Here is a 21,903-nt window from a genome sequence, read left to right as displayed (position 1 = left end):
AACTCACAAAGATAAAAACAGATAATGCTAAATCATAATATTGTTGTATTGGGTTTGGTTGTAAGTGTTCTGTAAATATAACCCATTTCAAGACTGCAATCCTGTGCACACTTACCTGGGAGTAAGTCCTACTGACTTATTTCTCAGCACATGTTTAAGTCTTCTCTGCAGATGACTAATTAGAAAATAAAATCTAACAGTTAAATAAAATCCTTACGAATATTCACTTGAATCCCTGTAAGAAGAAATATTCAGAGGATGACTCTCACTCCACAGACACTCACACCTAATGAAGTGAATGAAAATTATACAGCAGGGCACTTTAGGGATCGCAGTCCAAGATGATAAGATATAGCTACAGCTGGAAGATGTTTGGCTTAAATACCAACTTCATGATTTCTGCATTCAGTTTGCAAGGCATGCCCAAAAAGAAAAAGAAAAACCATCAGCGGTGAACAAAACTGGAAGTGTCTTGTCATCCATCACAGCATATCTCTATTCCGAAATTGCTTCCAACGCTGCCTAATGTGTTTGCTTGTTACAGTCATCACACAAACATAGTAGTTCTTCAACCCATATTTCGGTTTTTTCTGTTAATGAAAACAAACATAATTACAGCTACATTAAAGGAGGTCTGTATATAAAATACAAAACAAAACAATAAACTCTAAATAGCTTACAAGAAGCTAGGTGTTTTGGCTATGTCCCTTACCATGCAACATTAAAACAAAACTAAGAAAACCTGGCAGTGCCTCTGTTAACAGCTAAGGTAAAGGACAATATATTTGTTTAACCCTATTCTAAATTTAATCTGTTTTATAAAAATAGGATTTTTTAAAACGTCCCGATACCTTAATTTTTTTAAAAAAATAAATGTTTAAATATTAACACACAAAGCAGAAAATAAAATTCTTAACTCTTGTAGAATTAATGTAGGTTTGAGCCAGATAAAGTGTAGATTCTTGAGCAAAAACTCTAAATCTCTAACCATTGAAAAATGCAGGCTTGAAGCTAGCCACTTGACCATGGGAAATAAAAATCATTCATAAGCAAATAGCTTGCAAGAGAAGAGTGCTGAATCTGCTGTGTGACTTGTGAGCAGGCAGCATTTTAATTACACATATCCTCCATTTCCTGGTTCCATTACACTTAGCCAAGGCAAAGAAAACTATACTTCTTGTGTGAATTCTATTTTACAGAATTTGCGGACAAGCATGAATACAGCAATCTGTGACCCTGCACAACAATTATGCATGTCCTATAAATAAAATGAAGGGCAATTTCAGAAGCATTATGGTGTTCAGGACAGCAACCCATTAAATCCCCTTACATACTGGACATGAAGGTTATATTAATTAACAACATACATATTCTTGTGGGAAAATCAAAATACTAAAATTTCCATCTAATTTGAAGTGTATGATGAACACATAAATATATCCAGAATAAAACATCACATCTCTTTTGTGCATAAGTAGCAACAACAGAACATAAGATTCCTGCCGGTTCAGACTAACCTCTATCTTTTCTAGCATTCCAGACACACTGGACAACTAGAGGAAGTCCACAGGAAGCTCATAAGCAAGACATGAGAACAAAAGCTCTCTCCTTTGTGCTCCTCAGCAACTGGTATTTAGAGGCATACTGTCACTAGAATATATGGATATCATGAAGCCACTGGCATTCTCCATGAATGAGTTGATCACCTTTTAAAGCTGTCCAATTTGGTGGCAGTGAATGGCATACTTTAACTATGTAGTATGTGCAGAAGTACTTCTTTTTGGTCTGCCTGATACCTCCAACCATTCAGCATAATTGGATGAGCCAGTGTTCTTGTATTATGGGAGAAGGAGAAAAAATTCTATTGATTTTCTCCATACCATACGTCCCTGGTTCTGCACAGGGCAGATGCTCCAGGCCTCTAATCATTTTAGTTGCTCTTTCCTGGAAAATGATCAAGGAGCTGGAGCAACTCCCTTTATAGAAAAACAAAATGTTTTCTAAATGGGGGAACAGGGCAGAATGATCCTGAAATATCTAACGGTTGCTTATACATTTTTTACTATCAAATGTATGACATGTGTTTATATGAGGTATAGGTCTCACTGTGCTGTTGTGGGAAACACTGTCTTGGAGCTTAACACAGCTCCATATATGCCAGAGATCACCAATGTGGTGCCCATGGGCACACATACTCCCATAGAGGCCTTCCCTGGCACCCCCCACTCTGCATGCTGAAAGAAGGAGTTTGTGGTAGCCAACAGCATAGGTTGCAGTGCCTGTTTGGTATGGTGCCCACAACAATTTCTCCAATTTTCAAATGTGCCCATGGACCTAGAAAGGTTGGCAACTCCTGATATATGCTAACAAAAATAGGTAATACAGGAGTCCTGGGTCACAAGGCTCCAGACTCAAGCCAAAAGACTTGGACATAGATTTTCCTAGAACAAACAAGTTTATGCACAAGTTCCCCGAGGAAAATGGAGAAGAAACTGAAATTTTGATTCTGAATGAACTGAACAAAATTATACAGAGTTCACTTTCTGATCAGTTATTTTGATTCTCAGTTGTCAAATGAAAGCTCAGCTAAGTACAGTGATAAATCTTTAACCAACGGTTTTAGAAACACAGTGCATCATAGACATACCATAGTTTATCTGCTATTGAGTTCCTTCTTCACACAGGATTTGAAAGTGGTGTATTTTTGCAGGGTTTTGTAGCCCTGAGAAGAAGACAAAGAAGTGTGCATGTGCAAGCATCATGTGAAGGCAGCCAAAGGTGAGCGTTAGGAGAAGATGGCATGAAAATAATAAAGGAATTGTACTTGTTAGTCATAGTGTAGAAAACTCAGCAAAAATAATTTTAGGCTAAAATATTCATGCAACTGTGATACAATTATGTATGATACCGCAATATAGGAATAACTATTGATTTCAAAGATGCTAAAATAGAGAGTGTTGTTTCTTAAAGTTCTTGGTAAAATACATGTTTTAAGCAGAGATCTTGAATCTACATCTTAAATAAGGTATTATGTAAACGGCCCCCATACTCTACTTTCATATAGCTTGTGTGAAATTACTGTACAAACATCACTACAAATTTTGGCAATACAGTCACTGCCCACAAGGTGGCAGTTAAACATACCAGATCTCAGAGCAGAAATTTGTAAAGTTCAGGTTAGAAAACAATTATAAAATCCCTTAATACATTTGCAAAGGAGACATAATATTCAGAATTATGAACAGTGTATATAGGGAATGCTAAAAGAAGATTGGCTAACAACATATTTAAACCCAACACTAATAAGGACAATCAGCAACTCCACACAACCGTGGCACTTTTAAAAAACAACATTCAGAGCACAAGCATTGAAATAAATTTTGTCACCACATTTTGAAGGCAAGGTATTAAATAGTTGGCTTGCCAATTCAAATTACTAGAGAAGGTGTATAGATTCATTCTTCCTTCTTTAAAGGCCTCATTAACCATATATGATGTAAGAAATCAAAACTGGGGTTGTATGAGTATTTCAGCCCACCTGCTTTAATCCTGATTTTGAGTCGCCCTTTGAGCTTGGCAGAGCACAAAATAGCTAGCACCCCACCTCATATGTTCCCCACGCTTCCCTGGCAGTTCCCATGTCCATTTGTCTGAGGATCATAATATTTGCCACTGAGGCGAAGCGCTGCTGTTCCATGCCCTCTGCCACCTGGTATTCCCTCTTCAAGACATTTTTTTTGCTAGAGAAGGGAGCTTTTCAACTGTTTGAATAGTCCAGCCCAATCGTTTATGGGCTGAGCAAGTAGGTAGCGGCTCATTCCTATTTATAATCATTAACCTAAAATATTTATATTGTACATGTATTTCAGGCTTATAAATAAATGCAATCTGATTACTGCATTTTTGATAGAAGACTAAGCCTAATTTAAAATGTGAAATTAAATGCATAATTACACAACAGTATTTACATAATTACTTAAAAATACTTTGTGACAAAATTCATTTCTGCTGATTACTATTTAGTTAATTTATTGTCTCTAGGGGGCAGTCAGGAGTACAGATTAAACTTCTAAACTTCTAAAACTACAGGCTATCAAAAGCTTTTAGACATCTATTTCCCAGTCTATAAATTGCAATGACGAGACTGAACTTTCTAGATGATTAACTGGGGACCTACTTGATCAACAGCAAGCTGGATCAGAATGTGTCTGTAGACTTGGCTATAGAAAAAACAAACAAATCCCAGTTCTGTAAATTAAGGGTTAGTAAACTAAACATATATGGAGGTAGTTTTAACTTCAATAATAACCATAGATTAATCATGAGTTTCATTTCAAAGTCAGACTAATGTTACTGTTTATCGCAACATACACTATGAATTTTGGCACATCCTTAAATAATAATAAAATACACATCTATGTGATGAATTTCTTGAAACCCTTTCAAGTTGAAGAGTAGAACAGATATCTATGAAAAAAATGGCTATATTTCAAATAGTTTTGGAAACAGCAAAAAATTTATAGTTTATGGACTGCTTATATCTCATTCATAAGTTTTCGTGATTAAGAGATAATCCATGTTCTTACCTTGAACCCTCGTTGCAATCGGTCTTTCATAATACCAATAAATTCTTTGTAGCTCAGCTGATCATCTTTGTCTACATCAAAGATCTTGAAGACAGTGCTCACTAAATGCATTGAAAGCTTCAAACCTGTAGCTACATATACTGCACGCTTGAATTCATCTACGGAAACAAGGAAATTTAGCAGCCAGCCAAAATCATCATGCAACACAGTGATTACCATTACTTATTATTGAAAAAAACTCATTCTCCATCACATATATATATTTGTCAAGAGTACTGTGTTCTAAGTGGCCCTTTATTATAGCTTAGTTGCACAGCTGATCTCTTGGAAAAAAGCAATTGCTAATGAAATGATAACTGTGGAGTACAGAAAACATCTAATATACATGTATATTTTCATTTGTGTGATTTGAGGTGGTTTGCTGGAGGCTTATAGTGTCTTGTATTATTTGAATTTATTCACAAATATACAGTTTGACCATAGGTGGAAGCATGCAGCTTAACTCCTGTGGAGCTGCTGCTTTACTGCTACTGTGGCTTTACAAGCATATACCTATAAAAAAAAGTATATAAATGGTTCATAGATGAGTCTTCCCTACCTTCCATATATTTATTAAATGACAAGAAAACTCTTAGATACACAGAGGCATTTTATGTCTCATAGGATTCAAACATGGATAACTGCCATGCAGTACATACATACATATTTAAAGGATTTTGGAGAGGTCGAACAGGCAGAAAAAGCACAACACTTGATGCTCACCCAAATATTAAACAAAACAGATTTCTTTTCTTTTAATATTAAAAAAGTATTAACTATTGACATTAAATATTTTTACCTTTTCCTATGGAACGGTTTGCAAAATTATACATTTGCATTGCAATTGCGAAGTCTTCTAGATTATTCAAAAACTGGAAAAATGATCTGAATTCATCAAATGTAATGCCCTATGAATAAGGGAATACTGATATTAGTACTATAGAAGCACCAGCAGCATCAGCATCATTCTTTAATTGTTTGGCAGCAGTTTTGCAGCTGATAATGGAGTCAGCATACAATGGAGACAGTTCTATACCTCTCATAGCCCCCTTCCCTCACAAAGTTGCAATCCTGCTGCCACAAGCCAAATTGTACTAGCAGAGAAAGAATGCCTCACTCAGGAGGAGTCAGGCCTCTCCCATGTGGCCAAATGGACAGAAGCTTTATTGGTAATACCTGTTCCCCACTTACTGGGGAGCACCACTTGTGGCATGGTGTGGTGATGGGAGGAGGGAGCAATTGGCTGTGGGAGCTTCCTGCACAGCTGGGAAGTGCTTTGTGTGCTTTCTAGTCAAGTGGGAAGTTGGGAGTTGAGTGTTGTTTTACTGTCAACAAGCCATGATCTGAAGCCATCTCTTATTGTTGGCTTACTCACTCTGGTTTATTTTGCCTATGGCTTGGCATTATGTATGAACCTAGTATCCTTCCTTAACCAAACTACTTAGAAGTTTTGTTACTATCATGTGGTATACACAATTTGTTTGTATGGAAATAAATAAAATAAAAACCATGGTTTGTTTGCCCACTCCATCCTGGAAACTCACTAAGCTACAAAGGGACACGGTAAGAGCAGCTGGAAACTAAATCAAATTTTGGAGAAACAAGTCATAGTTTGTTTGATCTGTAGACAACTGATGGATAAATTTTAGTTTGATAAGCAATCCATGACTTTGATTTATGTGCATATGATACAGATATGTCCAGAATTCAAAACATGCAGTTAGGTTTCTTTGCTCTCTAATTCTTTCTCCCATTTTCCTAACACTGAATATTTGGTCTTTTTTTTAGGTGGGGGTGGGGGTACACGACCCATTTTATTCTTTAACAAGTATTTATATTTTTAATGCTTGCTTATACCACTATTATTGTAGCACATTCATTGTTTCTTTTTAGTACTGTGCTTTAAGTATATTTGTTGAGTGCCTTATCTGTGTCATGATACCAAAGCACTTTGGGTGTTTTTTCCCTCCTTTTAACTACCACTAACTGCTAAATGATGCTTACTTGCTCTTTTTTAAGCTCCTCAAACTAAAATGTCAAGAGTTGAAAAGTGTGATCATTTGAAAATAAGCTGAACTGTTTACAAATAGTTCTAAAACAGTTAAACCTGATCTTTCTGTAAACAAATAAAAGTGAATGATATCCAAAGCACTCCATGCTTGAAAGAGTCCCTGCAACAACATCAACCCTATTGGTTTGCACTGATGCATTTAGCTGCCACTATGTCTCTTTGTTGCTTAAATTTACTCCAGACAACACCTTTGTTTCCCAACAAACAGTTTAGCTAGCAAGGTTATTTGCTTTTGCAACTGCCCAAGTTTTTGAAATCCTCTGTTTAGTCACTTCTAAGAACCACTCACTCCACACTGGCCTTCTATAAATGATCTTGTGTTAAGGAGACTGAAGAACTAGATTAAACATGCTAAAAGAGCGTATACCCTAAAGATGGCAAAACTGCACATGGGACTTTGTGGCATTCTATCACAACTAAATAATATGTCATTTAGGATAGATTATGTTGAACATCATCTTTTGCAAATTAAAAAAACCAACAACCTAAACACACTTATTCAATAATATTTATGACAAATTCTACCCATCCCACTGAAAGGTGAGCACTACAAATGCCAAAGCCCTAACTCGTGATCCTTCCAAGTAACAGTCAAAGTCCTGGTTAAACAGAAATGTTTTAGTTTGGTACCTAAAAGCAAACAATGATGTCCCCAGGTGTATATCCTAGGGAGAGCATTCCAGAAATGGGGAGTCACTACTGAGAAGCCCCATGCTAAAACTGTTTTACCAGAAACAGCTATCTGGCTACTGAATTTTGTACTAGCAAAGGTAACACAATGCATACTGCATTGCCGCAATCTAACCTAGCACATCTGTAACCCGCTTCAACCACCCCATTGTACTTTGTAGATGGGGCTGTTCTGGCTACATAAAGACTCACACTCAATAGTTTACTATTGGTAGAAACGAGTGGGGCACTTCAAAAAATGTTGTTTTTCTTTTCATGGTTCAGCCACTCCATCCCATTCCCCCTGGTTTTCTGTCCCAGACAGTCAGCATTCTGTGCCTATTACCATGATCAGTTCTCATTGGGTGTGTGTGCTTTTTTCTCATATTGGGACACAGTGGTCTACAGTCCCAACTACTTTAAAATCTTTGATTTCTCCACTGAATTCTATCAGAAGCTGTAACTTTCATCATTTGGGGACTTATCTACATACCCTCAAACATTAGTCCAATGAAAATAGAGATGTTGACCCAGTCATTCTGGATGGCTTCCAACATTTTATATATAATAATAAAACATTAAATATTAAAAACTTCCCTATACAGGGCTGCCTTCAGATGTCTTCTCAAGGTTGTATAGTTTCTTATTGACTTGGGGGTTGCATAAGTGCATACTCTCCAACATCTCTCCAATGAAAATAGGAATGTTCCAGGGAAAAATAGGACATTCTGGGTTCAAATTAGAAACCAGGATAGCTTCTGTAAATCTGGGACTGTCCCTGGGAAACAGGGACAGTTGGAGGATCTGTATCTATATGAACCAGGAAATGACCTGTCCAGACAAGGAAATGGGTCTTCCTACCATTTTTATATCTCTGTGCATTATGCTTTGTATTTATCTTTCAGTTACTCATTTCCATTCTCCTTCCCATCTGGTTTTCAGTTTCTTTCCCTCTCAGTCTGTCAGCATTCCCTGGGCACTGTGCATGCTTAATCCTCATTGGGCTGTTTTAAGGGTTTCCGCCTTAGGGTTCCCCTAAGGCTGCTGATAACTCCCTCTTGTGTGTAGCTGTTGATGTATGGTCTACATGAGCAATGGCACTCAAAGAACTGGACTACAAATAGAATATAGAAGAATTTTGTTATAATTAGCCATTCTGAGATAATATCAAAAACCAGTGAAAGGTGTTGTGTAAAGTATTACTCCTTCCCGCCTATGTGCCCAGGCACCATTCAGATGCAAAATGAACCCAGAATGTCCATGTCCAAAAACTCATTGAAAATGAATGAAACCTAAGTGGTTAACAGGACCTTGCCCATATTTCTCATTTTTCGTTCTCCAAAACTATTTGGCCTATTCCAACCCACCCCTCCTTCCCACAAATCCAACCTGCTCAACAGCAGGTATCACATTTCAGCACATGTAACTGGAAGTGATTGACATTTTCAGGTAACTGTGCTTTCAATCAGGCTATGATTTTTGTGTGTGTGCGTGTGCGTGCGCAGATGTTTGGGTCTTTGCTGAAAGCTTACTTGCTCTTCTGGCATGCTGCAGCGTACGTTTTCCAGATAACTTGATGTATTTTCCACATTTGTATATCTTAAAAGTATATGAGCAAAGTCTTCCTCACTGATGGTAGTCATCCCATTAGAGTATGAAAGAAATTCTATTTCAAGAACTTCAGTTTGGAGATTATCCATAAACCTGAATTATAAGAGGTATTGATTTAATAATCTTATAACTCCATATGTAGAACCCCACCCCCTAATATTTCAAACATTCCAATTCATGCAAAATTAATAAACTTGCAATTTCAGTAACAGCTGATGGACTTCTTGGTTTGACCTAGTAAAGGAAATTTATCATTGGCAGATCATTTCTGCTCACACAAAAATATTGTGAAATATATAGAGGTGAAATTTGTGGGGCTAAAATGTGAAGCAATGACAATAGAAAGATATTTTAATGCCAAGGGCTGCAAGCTTCCAAAGTTACATGGTTTAGTATTGCACTCTATACATGTCTATTTAAAATGCAGTCCCATTATTTTAAAAAGGTTTTACTATTAGGTAAGTATATAGGATTGCAGCTTAACTCACATTGGTTTCAGTGTGTTTTAAGCTACCTAAATGTGCAAAGGGTTTGAGCCAAGGAAAATAAACACGATGCAACACTCATCAGAGCCAATCCACTGCTCTGCAAGCACACATGGAGCTGCTGTGTGAACAGGGAGGACAGCTTCACATGGAGGACAACAAAGAAGCATTTGCAGAGCTGTCCCTGTTACTAAAGCCAATAGTGAAGTCCTTTTACAAGAAGAACCTTAGAGCACATTGGAGTAATTATGGGGAAAGCAGAAGAAGCTCTAGACCAGTGTTTTTCAACCATTGTTCCGCGGCACACTAGTGTGCCGCGAGATGTTGCCTGGTGTGCCGTGGGAAAAATTGAAAAATTTGAAAGATTTAAAAATAAAGTATTTTATAATTTTTCATATTTCTGTTTATTTACTATTTCATAATAAAGTAATTATAAAATACTTTCTTTCTGTTTATTTGACTCCTATTCAAGAGAATTACTTTATATATAGTCAATATAGGCACAGAGTTAAATTTTTTAACATTTTCTAATGGTGGTGTGCCTTGTGATTTTTTTCATGAAACAAGTGTGCCTTTGCCCAAAAAAGGTTGAAAAACACTGCTCTAGACCAGTGTTTCCCAACCTTGGTTCTCCAGCTGTTTTTGGACCACAATTCCCATCATCCCTGGCCGCTAGTCTTGCTAGTTAGGGATGATGGGAGTTGTAGTTCAAAAACAGCTGGAGGCCCAAGGTTGGGAAACACTGCTCTAGACTACAACTCGTAATTCCTGACTAATGGTCTTACTGGCTGGGGCTGATGGGAGTCGGAGCCCAACAACACCTGTGGGTGTGCGTGGGACAGGTTCTCACTACTGTACCACAGATTTCAATGTCAGAGAGGCAAAGAGATGTTGTTCCTTTTAAGTTTAGAAAGTTACATTATTTCTAAAAGGCACAGAAGTACATGTTTAGCTACAGACAGAGGCTGATTATCTGTGAAGGTGGCTTCTCACCTGTCATCTATGTATAAACTATGTATAAATTGCAAAGCTCTATAGAGATCGAGTAAAGATAATTGTCAACATGGAATTCAGTGCATAAACAAAGGCTCTAATGCAATGGAATTACTGGATCATTCAGACCAAAAAATACAAAATAGATATAAACCAAAAAATCAGGATTTACCAGTGGCTGCAGAACTGATTCATATTTACTACAGAAAAAAATATATATTGTATTTTCATATTTTGATCTTCTAAATGGGGTACTAATGTATTTCTAAGTACTACAGAATGCTATGCAGAACACTATAAAGGTAACAAAAAGCTGTTTTTAGTTGCTGGGAATCACAAGTGCTCCCTATAGACATCTGGTTAGTCACTTTGAAAATACGATGCTGGGCAAGATAGGCCTTTGGTGGCTCTTCTCAGTTCTAGGCTATGGAAGCCATAGACTCCAAAGTTTTTTTTTAAAAAAATCAGAAATACCTTCTAAAAATATTTAAGAATACAGACAATATTATTGGCATGTATGATTTCTAATATGACATATACAAAAGGATTTGTACATATGAAAAGTATTAAAAGTAAGGCTCACCTATAAAAATCTTCAAAGTTAAGCTCAGCCTTTCCTTTCTTACCAAAAAAGTGTACCAGCAGTGTAGTATCGGATAGTAAACCAGTGATGTCATCTGCACGCTTAAAAACATATTAAGTATATTAATTGCTTAGTGTTGTAATAGCTTTAGTAACAAAAATAAAATCCACAGAATTTTATCAATGCACTTTGTTTTAAAAAGACTGCTTCAAGATTAAATGCATCCATGCATCAAATACATATTAAAACTATTTGCAAGATCAGTTAGTAACGTTAGTCAGGTCATACTTCCCCACACAATATTTTACATTACATTTTAGCCTACCAAACTTAAAAAGTGACATGGTATGATCAAATGTGTTAAATAAAACCAGGGACCTGGGTGAAATTAATCAGAATAGTGAAATAATGCAGTGAAAATAAGTTGGCACATTTTAAAAATGATTATGATGATGGAAAGGCAACCATCATTGCAGACGTATTTCTCATCCATAGCTTTGTTAATGTCAAAAAAGTGAAGGGAATATTTTGGTGGAGAAAATAATAAGGCAGGCCTACCTCAGGAGCCTGTGGTTTTTTGTTTGTTTTGTTTTTTTTGACAGTGATGTCATTTTTCTGCAAAAATCTGTCCATGCAAAAAATGTCAATGATTCTACTTCCTATGAGGAAAAACCTCAAGTGTGAACAGAGGAAGAGTGGAATTATAAGAAACTGTTCTTTAGTTAAGAATATATATTCACACATTGAGATATTTTTAACCTACAGCTTCTGAAATTGTAAACTAATAGGAGTAGCAGGTCCTCAATATGAAACCTGACTAGCTGACTTTCAGATTCATATAGTACACAAACCAGATATATTTAAGCAGTATGAAGGATTGTGTATTTTCTTTTCTCTTTCTGGATAGCATTATTAACCGTTGCTTCTATTTTTAATTGCTTATTTATCAAAATACTGCCCTTCTGAAAATGTAAGCTTGACCTACAGTACCAGCTCAAATAATCGGCTCCCAAAGACCTTGCAGCAAGGCTACACTTGATTCATTCAAATGACACTGACAGGTGACCATTATATCAATAGCTTCCAAAACCTCTGAGTACAGTTGGTCCTGAAATGGTGCAAATTCAATTTACAAGCACATGACAGATGCACCCCAAGACTTGTATTCTCCAGGTCATCCCAGATGACCAAGGCAATTGCTTTCAACTTAAAACTTAGTGGTTTTATAGGCATGTAAATGTGCATGTGTTTAAGTTTTGTGTCAGCAGAATGGTCTACAATCCGAGTACATGGTAAAACAATTACGTAACCTCTTTTCTATGGATTTTATATATTCATCATTATACTCAATACTCTACAAGTAAGCCACCTATATCTACATGAAAATAATCATATGAATCAGTGGATGAGAAAGAAAAAATGGTTATAAAAGGGCTTAACATGGAGAATAATTTGTTGTGTATGAACTATATCCTAGGGTGGATATACAAAGACCAGAAAATTCTTTATTCTAGGCAGAAGTACTCTATCAGGGTCTATGCACATACTGTCTGAAACCCTTTAATTCTAAATTCCCAAATAAAATGCTTTTCCTCTTCAATTCCCATAGCCTCAAGTCAGTGTTTATTAATGCATTCATTCCTTTCATTTAAAGAAGTCTAAATGTCTCCTCTTCCTCAAATGTCTTCCTTGTCAGTCTCACATAAATATGAAAATTGCCTTTCGTCTAGCTGGGAGGTCTGTAGATGCACCAAACGGGGCTTAAACCCATCAGCAAGTAAGACACAGAGGTAATGTCAGATGAATTTTCAACTTGCAGTGGGGATTCTGTGCCTTCAATAGTTATGTAGACAAGGGAATCTTGGCAGGCACAACCCCTCATGCAACAGTACAAACAATTGCCCATGCCTAATCCCAACTTCATGTCTACTAAAATAAGCTGTGCCCAAATAATCATAAATGGAAGCTATTCCAAAGTACAATGGTTGTTACCAGGCAGAGCTGTTCCTTTAATCCACAGGTAGGCAACAAGCAGCTCCCAGTTGCATTTTATGTTGTCCCTCAATTTTTTATGATGCTGTCCCATTCCATCCTTACAGTGTTTTCTGCTTCCAGTTGGTTTCCTCTGTATTTTTCCTGGGTTTTTATAATTTCATCCCACTTTTGCTATGTAAGGAGCAGCATTCTAAGTTAGCTAATTTATAACACTTTTGTTTCTGGCTCCACATACAACCAGCATGTGTCTCTGACAGATTTACCCCAAGGGAATGTACCCTTCAATAGAGAAAGGTTGCCCACTTATGCTTTTATGAAACATAAATGTTTATCATCAGATGGTTCTGAAAGCACAGAACCTATCTATACCTTTCAAATGTAAAAGACTAGTTCTTAAGATAGGCATACTTATAACTGTGAAGTATCTTTTCAAAATACAATATAATGCAATAAAATAAAAAGATATCCAATATTCCAAGAATGAAATAAAACCAATTATTTCACTGTTAGTAAACAAGAAATATGGCAGTTTAAAGTATGTGTCAAATGCATGTTTTTCTTATGCAACAAATATCACAAATGTAAATACCAAACAAAAACCATGGGGAAAACAAAAACAACAACTCCAAAGCAAGGAGGAGGGGTAATTATAAAGTTTAAAATATTTACAATATACACAATAAAATGGAATATGAAAAAGAAAAAGAAAAATGAAGAACAGCTCATGGACCATACAGAGGTTTTGTTATACCTCTGCAAGGTCCGAAAAGAGTGCCTGGCTTGTGCTACGTCTCAGAGTATCCCAATAGCTTCTTGGAACCAGGTCCTCTCCTTCTGTTTTTAGCACCTGCAAAATTTTCAAGATGCATAGGTTTGGTAGGAAGGGGTAATAAAGTAATAAAAACCAAGAGCAGCTTATACACTTTTACATCTTTGCTAACTAATCTTCAAAAAGAGAAAGCTCTATGTGATCACCTTCTCCATTTTTCCTACAAAAAGAAAAATACTGTACAACGCATTGCTTATAATACATTGCCCTTTTCAAAGCAGCAGAGTCCCTGAGAATCACTTTCTTATTCATGATGATGTAATCTTATTAGGTTGATATTGCCAACTTTAAAAAATATTACGATATAGCTTTGCATATGGGACCAAACATAGTTTTGTACACATTTTAAAAAAGAATGATTCTCATGTGGTAAGTTTTCTTCTTCATGTGCCACTAGAATCTTAGACTTTTTTCCATTCTATTTTAGGGGGGAAATGTGGGTCCATTCCAGAAAAAGTTAGTCATGGTTCTCCATTGAAGTAAATGGGATTTCAGTCACGACTAATTTGTCTCACTGAACTCTTTCCTAATTGGAGCCTATGAACTCTCTCTTAATTGGAGCAAGTTTGTGAAGTATTACTCTTACTATATTTAAAAGAAGTATGGGGAAGATCCCACCCAATTAAGAATTTTAAGTTCTATTTATTTCAATGGGAAATACTTAAGCACACGCTTAACTATCTCCTACTGAAATCAGAAGAATTTAGTGACATTTAATTTGGCTGGATTATGCTCGGAGTTTTGATCAGTAGCCAACATATATGAAAAGATAAAAAGAACACCCTCTCTATATATTATATAAATATTTCTAGCTACTTTAGATATTTTTCTTCAGGCAAGAAAGCTATCTTTAATTATATCTGAAGAAATAATGTTCTCATGTTGGGTTTTCTGTAGTGACATGTCAGATGACACAGAGTGAAGCTTACAATGTGCATGTTTGTATACTATGTCATCCTTCTGAAAAGTACCAAAATTATTCAGCTGACATTCTGATCCATAAGTATAGTCAGAAATAAGTACCATCAATTTCAAACACATGTGCTTAGAAAAGTAGTACTGGGACTCCAAACTTGCCAGCAATATTGCATGAAGCTTTGTGCTGAAATCCTGGACACAGTTATGTTTTGAGAGGCTGAAGAGGATGGAGTGTGGTAGACAGAGACCTGAAACAAAAATCTAGGAGCGTACCAGGTATTTCCAAGACAAGTCCGGTACTCAGCTCATAGATCCTTCATGAGATAACAGCAAGAGGTGTGTGTTGGGAGTCTTTGTTTGCTGCTATCACAGCTGCCAGTCCTGATCATCACCTTATGTAGTTAATGAAAGGGTCTTTCTCTATACAAAATGATTTTGTGCTTGTGGTTTGGTTGGTTTCTAAAAAATGTTTCTTGTTATATTCAGGTGAAGGTATTGGCATGGTGCTGTACTACAGCACCTCTTTCTTCCTCCTTTCCTATGGTTCAAAATGCAGAGGACATGCAGTAGGAAAACCACGCCATTACAGATTTGGTATCTTTTTTCTTTTTTTCAAGGGCCATCGTAGCTGTCATTTGAAAGCACTATAAATCGCATCTCAGTCTTCCCCTGATGTGAATGGATGTGGCTTATACCTATAAATGCAGCATCCTTAAATGTTATAGTGACAAGATGGGGTAGCGTATCTAGAAAGGTGAGAAACACATACTATAAACAAGGAAGTGAAATAATTCACAGTAGGCAGAAGGATCAGGGCAGAAGGAAAGATTTTCCATCCTACACTTTGCCTGTACTCACATTCCTTGCATGTCTCTGTGTTTGCTGTTGGGTCCCTTTGGGAGCTGTCTCCATGGAGATAGTTCTCAGCGGCTGCTGCAATAGGAATATTTCAAGGTGGGAAATCCCTCACTTTAGCTGCGTTACTTCAGCAGCTGGTGTGTATCACCTCCATGGAGACAGCTGTCAGTGGGAGATACTGATGGATGACATTACTGTAATATCCACCTTATTCTAGGATTTCCTGACTGGAGTAGGATTGCTCAGGTGACGGTGAAGATAGGTCTCACTGGAGACTGTCCTGCGAGTCCATGGAGGCAGCTCTTAGAAGCACACAGCACCAGGTGTTGACATCTACTTAAGCCTGATTTCCTGGTGACTATGGTTGCTTGATGGGCAACAGGTTCCTGTGACACCAGCAATACTGATGGAATGAACTACAGGACACATTACAGTGGTGCAATCTGAACTTGCCAGTAAAAACTATCCTCTATTGGGAAGTAGGGGCTCACCAGAACCCAAGAGCTGCTTGGTCATACAATCTATTTAACGTAATATTCTGTTTTCTTGTAGTGGTTCTGTCAGATTCCATAGCAAAATTCAGAAGTAGACACAGTGAAGCAGTTCAAGGTGACTTGTGATTATGCTGCTAATGTTTGTACCTAAGACCATTTACATTAAATATACAGGGTGATTCATAATGAAGTATAGAGTTTCCAGATGCTGTAAGACAGTAAAAGGCAACAACACGGACCACAACTGCAAAGTGTGATGTAGATGTACTCATAAAGTTTGTGTTCCACTACTGAGGGAAGTGACGTAGGCGACAGCGCGTGTGTCATGTGACTAGTCTGGCAAATGGCTGTGTGTACAGTGGAGAAGGTGTTTTGTGCTCTTCAACTGAGCAAAACAGAATCTGTAACTGCTGTGCGACGGCATTTTTGATTGCGATTCAGAAAAAAACTTCCAAGCAGAAAATGTATCTATGATTGGTATAAAAAAAATTGAAACTACGGGCTGTTTGTGCAAACTTAGAAGTCCTGGACGACTGTGTGTATCGGAAGAAGTCATCAATAGTGTTTGCACTGCCATTCAACAAAGCCTGGGAAAATCAATGTGCAGGGTGAGTCGTATTTGGGCAGAAATGGATTACCGGTTCAATGTGTGTCATGTGACAAAGGGTGCACACAAAGAACATCTGTGACTGTTTATAAAAAAAACTTTAAACATTCCCCTACAATTCTGTTACAGGTAACATATTACATTCTTCTTTTTTATAGTGCATTGAAACTGTACACTTTATTATGAATCACCCTGTAGTATAGTATATACGTAGGCAGCAGAATGCAGAAATGGTTGGGAAGCCACGTCCAAATTGTTGCGTCCATTCCACACCTAATAATGAATGTCCTTGGCAGATAGCAGTAGTTGTGCTTTTCCTGACGGAGGGTGTCCTGAGGAAGAGTTATGTTGTCTACAGAGGGAGGGGGTTATGCGTCCCTCAACTACAAAAGGATGATGAGCAGTTTCCTGATGGCCTTTGGTTCAAGGGATAAGCAGATGCATGTAGCAGGCTGTCAAGGCATTTAATATGTGGGGGGCGAATATCAGATCCTCTAAAGTCTCATTCCTTCCACGTTGACTGATATCATAGATTTGGGTACAAGGGGAAGTGCTCTTAATGCTGACTCAATCCTCAGAGGCATCATTCATATGCTGAGACAGGAAAAACCATTTGTCACTGCACTCATACAATTTTTGGGTAATGTCAAAGTGGCAAATGAAGGTGTAAAGCACTTTCCACAAAACCATCTTGAGCTCTCTTCTTCTCTTCCAAATCTTTGAGGTGCTGCAGCAGAGATGGCAAAACCAAGATTCTTCTTTTAGGGGGTGAGGGGAAGATATTGAATGAATCTCAAAAGTGGAGAATATTGTGAACCCAGGAGTGACAGGACCCTGGACATCCATCTATGCAGCCATGTGCTGGCAGCTAAATCTAGATATTAATCATTTTTAAACTTAGATTTCAGGGAATAAACAAGTGTGAAGAAAGACTTGGGGGGGGGGGGAAGGTTTCCAGAGGAGCAGTCATGTTAGTCTATTGCAGCAAAAACAACCAAGATTGTTGTGGCACTTTAGAGAGTAACAAATCTATTATGGTTAAAAACTTTGTGAACTTTTGTGAATAAATCTGTTAGCCTTTAAAGTGTCACAAGAATTTTTGTTTTTGTTTTAAAAAATAGTATTCCTTAGCTTTAGCTTTACCAAGTTACACTGCATTTAACTTCATGGCTAATTCCAGCAGTAGAGAAAATAGTTTTGAAGTCTGCATCAATACATTAGAAACAAAAATAATATATATTGTCATGTAGCTGTGATTGCCAATCTTAATTTATACAGTGCATGCAAATACCTTTCTCATTAGCTTCAATGGTATGTGGATTGCTTCATAAGCATGCACATATTTAACTCTGGATCATTTACATTTTAAACCTAAAATTCTACAGATGAAGACCTTCACAATAAGTATTATCCATGACATAAATAGTTCTATAGTTGTGACCTCTCCTGATCAATGCACTTTTTTCAAATAAAATCTGTTTAGAAGAGTCAAGGAAGGCTTCACAACAAAATGGTAGTACAGTACCTTCGCATTTCAACTTGGGGCTGAGTAAGCGGCTGGACAAAAGAAAAACTTCTCAGGCCTGTGCCTAGAAGGCATGGACCAATGGAGGAAATTGTGAGACAAATACTCATTGCCATAATCCTCATCATGGGATTCTCAGGCAAATATATTGTGTGAACAGTGAAACAAGGAAAACGGTATCCAATTCTGGGGTACCATTCCTAAAATGTATTTGCTTGAAAAGCCCAATCCAGGAATAATTCTGTGAGAGGAAATGTATGTGTGCGCATGTGTGCATATACTGTAAAAATACTAGCTAACTAGCCTGATACTTGATGTTATCTGCTGTACTCAATACCAAGGATGTTAGTATTTTTACATTATACATGCTTCATCTGCATAAAAGGTTATACTAAAGCCATTAGCTGTGACATTTTCAGTTCAACCAGTGATGAGGCACATGCAGTGCATGCGAAAACATACACCAAGGCCATGCACCAGAGAAGTAACTCACAATATGAAAGAAAGGGGGGGGGGGGGGCAGAAGCAAGTTCCTGTATTTTTTCTTGTAACTTAATCAAACTTGTCAGGCAGAACAGTTCCTCCTCCTTCCCTGCATGCTGCTGCTAAAGGGCTCCCAACCCCTCCAGAACCAATTTCAGAAAATGTACAAGGTAGGAAAGGGGAAATCCCTGTTGCAGAAGCCCTTGCATAGTTATTCATTAGTTGAATCCTGCCCCTAGTACTACAATCCTATCAAAATAACCTCACCTACCCTAAATGGTATGGTGAGCTCAACAAAAACAGGAAAATCTATTATCTAGTGTGAGGAATAAAGCTTGCATTTGGGGAACAGTCAGAGAGTCTGATCTACCAGGGATTTGAAAAATGAAGAACCTATTGAGGCAGTGATCCCTCGTGCTTCTACTTTGCCTATATGCTATATAAAAAAATGGCCAAGTATTTCTTCAGTATAAAATTGATGGCTTACAAATGAAAGATCCTGCCCACCCCTCTAAAAGTTCTGCAGCAGTGAAATAACAAATAACTGTTACACCTTCTACCAGCTTCCTCCACCAACCCCTTCACTGATCCTCCTTCCAGATCAGCTATAGAGTAAAACTGGAGTCCTCTTGGTGAGGGTGCCAGTAAAAAATCACAGCTGCATCCTCTCCTGTTACTTAAGGCTTCCACCCAGGCAACCTTAAAACAGTTTCTTATCAAAACTGAACATTTTGGTTTTAACACTGTGCATCATTTCTTGTAGTGAATGCTGATTTCACATAGATTTACTACTTCAGAAGTATAATACATTTGGAGTACATACAGCATTAGTAGAACTGTGGTATCCATAAAGCTGGAGATGCTGATATAGTAAAGAACAGTGAAATGAAGAGTTGCATTTCAAAATGAAGCCAGGATAAAAAGAAAAGATAACAGTAGGTTAGGGCATAACAACTTCCATTGTACTTGTTATGAAATACAGTTTTACTTAAAGATAAGTCTTTGTTTAAAATTAAACAAGTTCAACAATATTTTTAAAATTAAAATGTTCTTAAGATTTTTTAAAAGCAGGTCATCAAAACAAACTATTGTCACCACAGCAATAGGATTATCAAAAATGAAGGACTGAACAGAGTTTCACCCACAACAGAATTCCAACGGAAACCAGGATTCCAACAGAGCAGAAGCATTGCTGTAGTAAGCCTGGTTTTCTGTAGGAACCACTTTCTGGCTGGTTCTGCAGCTGCTCTAGAAATAGCAAACCACTGATCACTGCCACAGCTAGCAGAGTGGAACCCAGTGGTTCTGCCCATTCTTATGAATGACTTTACATTTCTTTGATTGGGATACCAGTACTCCTGCCTCTCTCTAAATGTCTCACTTTCAGTTTCAGAGAATGAAGCTATATGTTCATCATAATAGAAAATATGTACTTGTGATTATTACTGTAAACTTAACATTCTCTGTGCAGTATTTGAGATAATAGAGCACCAATAATCATGCGAAGAAAACCAGAAAGTCCACAGGTTTCTTTCCTCAATACTTACCAGCATAGCACGTTTCTCTTCATCTCCTCTTCTTTCTTTCTTTTCATTTTTCTTTCTGAATATGTCTTGCAGCTGCAAAAAAAGCCAATTGTATTCCCTACAGTCGTTCCTCTGTCTTAGGATATTTACAGACATAAAGCCATCACACACTAATGCCTCAAGACACTATCTAACAAAAGTTATATGCAGTGAGGCTTATCTGCAACTAACTTTTGTTGGATTGCACCCTTAATATTTAAACTTATTTTTAACAAACATAATGGAGTTTTTAATACACATTTTCTCCTCCTGAGTCCCACCTTCACCTCTAGGTAGAAGCAAGTGCAATGCTGTGGCGTAGGTGCCAATTGACACAAACTTATCCCACTCTCGCTGTGTGCTGTCTGTGCAATTGTAAATGTAGGAAAGACACCATAAAAACCAATGGAGAGATATTGAGCAAGAGATACAATTTAAGTACTCAGAAACAGAGCTGAAAGTTCTGCAGTGGATTTTGTTATCAGCAGGCAACTAGACTAACATGATCTATAGCTCCTTACATATTGGACTGATAGGCACCTATCTCCAATAATAAAGCAACTTGAATGTGCCCACCACAGCACAGTTCACCAGTCCAATCCAATCCAATCCAATCCAATCCAATCCTAGCCTCCATTGCAAATTGTGACTCCATGAAGAGATAATGAGCCATAGAGCCAATTCTAATGCTCAGAAAAAGAATATTGCTCCCCCTGGAATTTTACAACTTTAGAATGCAGGATGAAGTTTCATGTTTGATTGTTCCCTTCATCAAAAATTTCCCACATATAGAAAGCTATTACCTTAGGGAGAAGGATCTAGCCTAGACTTCTTCATGGCATATTAGTTTTCTAAGCACAGAGAATGTGGGAAGCCTTCAAACATGCAAAACCTCATCTGCATTCTGAAGTAGCACAGTCCCAGGAGACTATACAATATATTCTTTTTCTGAGCATTTGAAATACCTCAGATTGGCGTAAACTAAAAAGTAAGGTCAATCCATCATGAAATGGTAAGGAGAGTGTTGGTAATTGAAAAAGCAGAAAGATCTTTTTTAAAAACTCCAATTCATGCTTTGATTTCCTCTACACCAGATACGGGGAGGAAGATCTTGTTGCACTCATCAATAAGGCTCATTTGATCTTCTGGAAATGAACCTTTTGTGCAGAAGAAGTGCTACAGGATACCAAAGAGTACGACAGTGAACATGAATTAATCTGAGAGCACTTTTCATAGGAACATTGTCTGAAACAAAATAATGGGATTGACTGTTGAAAGCAGAAAGGACAAAACAACATCTCTTGTATCAAGGGAACAAAATCCCTCTGTTCTCTGACCTCAAACCTATGACATAAGCAAACAGGATTTTTTAAATAAAAAAAAGTTTGTAAAGCGTTTGATGACTTAGTTTGGATAATTTTTGGTGTGGTGTTGTATACAGGAAAAACTGGGTGTTATAAGCTCTTCCTTGTCACGTTTCATGTTCTTTATGCAATGGGACCTAATAAAGGGCAGCGCCATTGCCTTAATTAGACTGGTTTTATTTACATGAGAACTCACTTAAGAGTCTGCTTGGCCTTTCTTAGTATTAC

General features: G+C 37.3%; 1 protein-coding gene across 4 annotated transcripts in view; it reads right to left on the bottom strand.

Annotated features, from left to right (window-relative positions):
• Positions 1 to 2,647: 2,647 nt before the first annotated feature.
• The window catches only part of MICU3 (mitochondrial calcium uptake family member 3), a 39,323-nt gene continuing 20,067 nt past the window's right edge, over positions 2,648 to 21,903 (bottom strand). For 3 of the 4 annotated variants that reach the window (XM_079989792.1, XM_079989794.1, XM_079989793.1), the window contains exons 7-14: positions 20,294 to 20,365; positions 19,570 to 19,608; positions 13,784 to 13,879; positions 11,038 to 11,138; positions 8,898 to 9,069; positions 5,425 to 5,533; positions 4,587 to 4,744; positions 2,648 to 2,722 (exon numbers count right to left, since the gene is read on the bottom strand). In XM_079989792.1, coding sequence (XP_079845918.1) covers positions 2,654 to 2,722; positions 4,587 to 4,744; positions 5,425 to 5,533; positions 8,898 to 9,069; positions 11,038 to 11,138; positions 13,784 to 13,879; positions 19,570 to 19,608; positions 20,294 to 20,365 — 816 coding nt within the window. In that variant the 3' untranslated portion in view covers positions 2,648 to 2,653. The remainder of the gene's footprint in view (positions 2,723 to 4,586; positions 4,745 to 5,424; positions 5,534 to 8,897; positions 9,070 to 11,037; positions 11,139 to 13,783; positions 13,880 to 19,569; positions 19,609 to 20,293; positions 20,366 to 21,903) is intronic. The other variant, XM_079989791.1, reaches the window with a different exon arrangement.

This window comes from Podarcis cretensis (assembly GCF_951804945.1).
Source record: "Podarcis cretensis genome assembly, chromosome: 9".
NCBI classification, from domain to species: domain Eukaryota; kingdom Metazoa; phylum Chordata; class Lepidosauria; order Squamata; family Lacertidae; genus Podarcis; species Podarcis cretensis.
This window is presented reverse-complemented; position numbering and strand designations above follow the sequence as displayed.